At 44.3% G+C, this 5,902-nt stretch overlaps 1 protein-coding gene across 2 annotated transcripts in view; it reads left to right on the top strand.

The window, feature by feature from the left end:
* Positions 1-4,820, top strand: part of SGK2 (serum/glucocorticoid regulated kinase 2) — a 20,217-nt gene extending 15,397 nt beyond the window's left edge. For both annotated transcript variants that reach the window (XM_077778823.1, XM_077778822.1), the window contains exons 13-14: positions 3,118-3,391; positions 4,454-4,820. In XM_077778823.1, coding sequence (XP_077634949.1) covers positions 3,118-3,282 — 165 coding nt within the window. In that variant the 3' untranslated portion in view covers positions 3,283-3,391; positions 4,454-4,820. The remainder of the gene's footprint in view (positions 1-3,117; positions 3,392-4,453) is intronic.
* The last annotated feature ends 1,082 nt before the right edge of the window (positions 4,821-5,902 follow it).

The raw sequence follows: 5,902 nt of genomic DNA, 5'->3' as shown, positions 1-5,902 counted from the left end.
CCCCCCCCCGCCCCTCCCCCACTCTCAAAATAAATAAATAAAACATTTTTTTAACCTCACAAAGAAAGAAAGTGCTGTCTCTCACATAGTACACCCAGATGGAACCAAGTCCTATAAAAATGTCTTTTTCTGTTTAACTTTTTTCTTCTGATAATAAAAATGACATATATTTATTGTAGCAAATATATAAAACAGAGTTTAAAGCAGCAGGGGAGTGGGGTGCCTCGGTGGGTCAGTCAGTTAAGTGTCTGACTTTGGCCCAGGTCATGACCTCCCAGTTTGTGAGTTTGAGCCCTGTATCAGGCTGTGTGCTGACGGCTCAGAATCTGGAGCCTGTTTTGGATTCTGTGTCTCCCTCTCTCTCTCTGCACCTTCAGTGGCTCTCACTGACTCTCTCAGAAATAAATAAACATTTTAAAAAATGTTTTAAAGCAGCAGGGAGGAAAAGCTTATTGTCTCAATGCCCAAGAGAAACCACTGCTGGCATGTTCCCACCTGTCTTTTTTCTATGTGTTTTTACACAGGTCATACTTTATACATAGAGATATTTTGTGCCCTTCCCTTTTCTTTTCTGCTAAAAACTATCTCATTATTTCCCCAAATCATATAAAACTTTATAAGTATCATTTTAAGTGGCTACATAATGTTTCAACCCTATGTTGGTAAGTAACATAATCTATTCAACCATGCTCCTAATGCTGAACTTTATGTTATTACCATTCTTTCTTTATCATAACATACTGGTGAACACCTTTAAGTGTGTATCTTTTTTAAAAAATTTTTAAAATATTCACTTATTTTTGAGAGAGAGAGAGGGAGACACAGAACCCAGAATCTGAAGCAGGCTCCAGGCTCTCGGCTGTTAGCACAGAACCCGACACTGGGCTCAAACCCATGAACTGTTGATCATCACCTGAGCCAAAGTCAGACACTTAACAAGTGAGCCACCCAGGCACCCTTTTAAGTGTCTATCTTTGCTCAGAGTTCTGATTTTTCCCTTAAGATGGATTCCAGATGGGGAATTACCAGGTCAAAGTATATGAACATTTTTAGGCTCCTTTTTTTTTTTTTTTTAAAGTAATCTCTACACCCAACGTGGGGCTCAAACTTAACAACCCCAAGATCAAGAGTCACACACTCGGCGAACTGAGCCAGCCAGGAGCCCTTTGGTTCTTGATTCATAACTGTTTAAGCTCTTGATTCCTACTGCTTTAACTGTGTGGTGGGGTGTAGAATCGACTTCCTGCCAGCAGCGTCCACTGGAGAATTGTTGTCTGACTCTCTATATCATGTGCAGTTGTGAATTGCTTTTAACGTCGCAAATTTGTTAAGTAAAAAATGACATCTCATATTGTTTTGATTTATATTTCTTTGATTTATAGTGAATGTGGTTAGTGTTTGAATGTTAATTAGCGGTGGTAGTATGCACGCAAGGAGCCGCATTTGAAGCTGACATTGGAGGGTCTCTCAGCCACCTGCGGAGTCCAATAGTGTCAAGCCCCTTCCATCCATGTAGTTATGTCAACACTGCCAGTGTGAACCTGCTATTGACACCCGGTCTTTTGTGAATTACCTGCTCACGAATGTATCGTTGAGCTCCAGATTCTCAACAACGGTTGTTAGATAGGATACGCTCAGTCCAGGTACCTGAAAAAATTTCTTTATCTGGGAATGTAAAAAAAAAAACAAAAAAAAACCCCTGAGGATAATATTGAACACACACACTGGAGAAAGAACAATATAAAACATCCTAGACAGGGAGGTAACAGAATGCAATGAATGGACTTTAAAGTAACACATGCTGGGTGTGGATTCCTGGTTCTGCCACCTACTCACCACCATGAGACCTTGGAAAAGTATCTTTAGCATCACCATCATTTGTAGAAAACAGATCATGTCTGTCTTGTCTAGGACCACACAGTTAACAAGAGCCAGGGTCAGGATCTACACTCTGGTCTTGGAACTCTGAGCCCTGAGCTGAGACCACTGTGCCTGGTGGCCTTTTTGAGAAGTTGCAAATCATGGTCTATTTGGTTCTACAACCTAAGGCTTGAACACTCAGCACAAATGTGGATCCTTCCACCTGTGTACCTGCTTACTTCAGAAAATCCAGGTGGCCTAGCCTTCTCCACAGACTGCCTTCGTCACAAAGAGGCTGATTCGGTTAGCTCATGCTGCATAACAAGCCACCCCCAAACTAGATGGCTTAAAACAACAACTGTGTGTTTTGCCCCAATTCTCGGGGCTGGATGGGCGCGTTTTTGTTTTTGTTTTTGTTTTTTTTGGCCTGAGCCAGGCCAGCTGGTCTCTGCTGTGCTCTCGCATGTCAATGGTTTTAAAGTTGCCCCACTCAAATGGCTGGCAGTTGGCCAGCAGCTGGAGCGACTGGATTCTGCTTCTGAGGCCTCTCATCCTCCAGAAGCCTGGCCGGGGCTTGTTCATGTGGTGGCCTGGGTTCCAAGCGCAGCAGGAGAGAATTCCCAATGTGCATCTTCCAAGCCATTGCTTGAACCACATTTGGTAACAGATTGTCCAAACAAGTCACATGGCTAACCCATATGAAAAGTATGGAGAGACAGACTCCACCTCTGGATGGCAAATGCAGGATTTGTTGCCATTTTTACAGTCTCACACACAGGTCTTCCTCCAAAGTAGTGAAAGCAGCCAGTTGCTCTCTACCATATTACCCTATTTTATCTTCTTTATAAGGCCTATCAACACCACAGGTTGTCTGTTTGTCTGTATACATGCTTATTATCAATCCTCCTACCCTTTGCATAATATAGGCTCCATGAGAGCAGGGGCGCACTCTATTTTGTTCCCCTGCATTCCCAATGCCATGAACAGTGACTAATAGACAATCGCTAAGTGTATGTTGACTAGACTGGTCTGAGGGTTGGTGTGAAGCAGACAAGGTGCCAGGAGGTTAGAAAAATTGATATGTGGTTAGCGGACCATGTGGAATAAAATGATTAATGGAAACACATGGGTAAGTGATAGCTAAAGATGGGTGTCCACAAGGCACTCAGAGGGGAGGCCCAGCATCACTCTCAGGGCTCCTGAGTTTGGCAGCTCTGACCCTAGTGTTCTCATCTCACCATTGGTTTATGTTCACAGGCAGGACCTGCTGACTTGAAACACTTTGACCCAGAGTTCACCCAGGAAGTTGTGTCAAAGTCCATTGGCTGCACTCCTGACACGATGGCCAGCAGCTCTGGGGCCTCCAGTGCATTCCTGGGATTTTCCTATGCACCAGAGGATGACGCCATCTTGGACTACTAGAAGAGAAGCACTGGTGTAGCCGATGAAGACAGCTGATATTCCTAAGGACTCACCTTCCTACCTTCAGCTGCTAGTAACAGAGACTCAAAGTAACAATGGCTTAAATAAGGTTATATATATATATATATATATATACATATATGTTTCCAGCACATAAAAGAAGAATGTTGTTAGGTAGTCCAAGGCTTGCTGGTTCAACAGGTCATCAGATACTAAGAGGCTTTCTGTATTTCTTCTCTGCCATTCTTGGCAAGTGGCTTCCAGCATTAGGATTGCTGCATTGACACAAAGTGGTGACTGGACCTCTAGCCACTGCTTCTGTGTCCTGGGGAAGGAAAAAGGAGGCAAGGAGAGAAGAGCAAAACAGCACCTTTACAGAGCTTCCCCAGAAGCCCCAACCAATGGCTACAGCTCGTTAACTACCACTCCTACTTGTAATGGAGGCTGGGATATGTGGTTTATCAGCTGGGTACATTACTATCCCTAAAAACACAGGGGCTCTGATACTAAGGGAGAAGGGGGAAATGTTCAGTAGGCAACCAGCATCTCTCTACCAAAGGAGCTCGTGGCATTTGGATCTTTAACTCAATGTGTAAAATGACAGAGATGTAATAAGCCTATAGACTATCACCCACCCAACATGCTCTTATTTTTCTCTGATGATGCTGTCTTTCTTTGTTGTGTATGGTATAGGACATTTATTATTAGGTTTGTCTGCCTGGCATCTGAACCCTTTCCTATATTCAGGGAATCTCCTAGCTTATGAGCCTTGATGAAGGGGCAATAATTATCTCCACTTACAGTAGCTAAAAATGCTAGATACTGACTTTCCCAGCCTCCCCTGCTGCTGGGGCCAGGCATGTGGCCCAGGGATGCACCTGTGCCAGATTTTGACTCAAGGAAGGGACTAGAAGCTTTCATGTGGTAGCTATGGTGACAGCACTTACAAAACCGAGCAGGATGGATCATGTTGCCTTATTTCATTGGCTAAGTAGTCTTCCCCCCGTCACCGCCCCCCCCCCCAACCTGTGGTTCATCAGCTGTTTCAGGGGTGGCTTGTTAGGTTTTTGGCTTGTGGACAAGGAGACAACTTTGACATTAGTGTGTGCTGGCAGTTTTATTGCCTTTTCCTCTTAATCTCACTCTTGCTCTTCCATTTGTGTTTGCCCAGCTCCCTGCCCCAGGAATAATGGGGGACGAAGCTGGAAGAGCACGGAAAACACACCTATGACACTAAAACAGACCTACTGGAGATCTGGGTCAGGAAGCATTACCGTTACCCTCTGGCATGTGCTGAGACTTTGAAGGCAACACTCTGATTTGATTTCCATCATAGCAGGATCTGTTAATTGACAAGTGTGAAACAAGATGTGGGAGAGGCCAAAATTCCCCCAACTTCCCAAAGCAAAAAGCAAGAGAGTCTAATTGTCGGAAACATGATAGTACTGTCAAAAGTATGCAGCCCGATATGGCTTGTGAAACACATAATTGTTCCTCGTGTTCTAAGAGTGTAAAATCACAAAATTTTCACTGAGAAAATAAAAATGTAGGAAAACTATGATATCGATCATGCTTTGCCTATGTTTATTGAGCACATTCTGATCTTTACATGCATTATCTACAATCCTCACAATGAACCAGCATTTAGAAATTATTAACCTCACTTTACAGATAAACATTCACTCTGAGATTAAGCAACTTGCCCAAGGTCGCCCAACTGGTACAAGGCACAGCCAGGAATTGAAGTTGGTGGCTGCTGATTTTAAAACCCATGCTCCTCTATAGCCTCCGTCAGTGGGAAAAATGCTCTGAGCAGGTACTCCTTCAGTTTTCTAGCAAACACTGACTGCACATCAGGCAGAAGGAACAGCAGACCGGTTCAAACTGTCAAATGGCACACCCCACACCCTCTCCAGTGGAAATACATCACTTCCATTAAAAAAAAATTTTTTTTTTAATGTTTAGTTATTTGAGAGAGAGCATGCACGCAGAAGTAGGGGAGGGCCAGAGAGAGAGGGTGAGAGAGAATGGAGCGGAAGCAGGCTCCATGCCACCAGCACAGAGCCTCAGGTGGGGCTTGAACTCAGGAACCATGCATGAGATAAGGACCTGAGCTGAAATCAAGAGTCAGACGCTTAACCAACTGAGCCACCCAGGTTCTCCTCACTTCCATTTTTACTAATTTTGTACCAAAATAAAGCATCTCCATGAAGAGAATTCTCAATCATCCTCTTCTCCACTTTTTAACTTTGCGGTGACAGTAGTTGTGTAAAGGCACAAGAGTTGTTTCAAGCTCCTAAAACTCCTACCACTCTGTGCTTACTGAAGATCGTAACAAATGTAAATGCGAACCAAAACTGCGGGGTGTCTCTGCTCTTGGTTTGGGCCGGTGAGGCGGTGGCATTGCAGTCTACACTCTTTCAGGGCCGGCAAGGGGCCCTCCCCTGGAGCAAAGGGTGGCCTGTTGGCTGGCGGTTACTAGCAACTGGCTTTTCATTTTGGTGGGGGTGGCTCTTTGGTGTAGCAGTTCCTTTCCAACCCTTGCCTTAATGAATATTATTCCGCTCATCTGTAGCGCCTTTCAGACCAGCTTCGGCCCCTCACAGCTACCTTAGTGCCG

Source organism: Crocuta crocuta, unplaced genomic scaffold (assembly GCF_008692635.1).
Source record: "Crocuta crocuta isolate KB4526 unplaced genomic scaffold, BGI_CrCroc_1.0 scaffold248, whole genome shotgun sequence".
NCBI lineage: Eukaryota > Metazoa > Chordata > Mammalia > Carnivora > Hyaenidae > Crocuta > Crocuta crocuta.
This window is presented reverse-complemented; position numbering and strand designations above follow the sequence as displayed.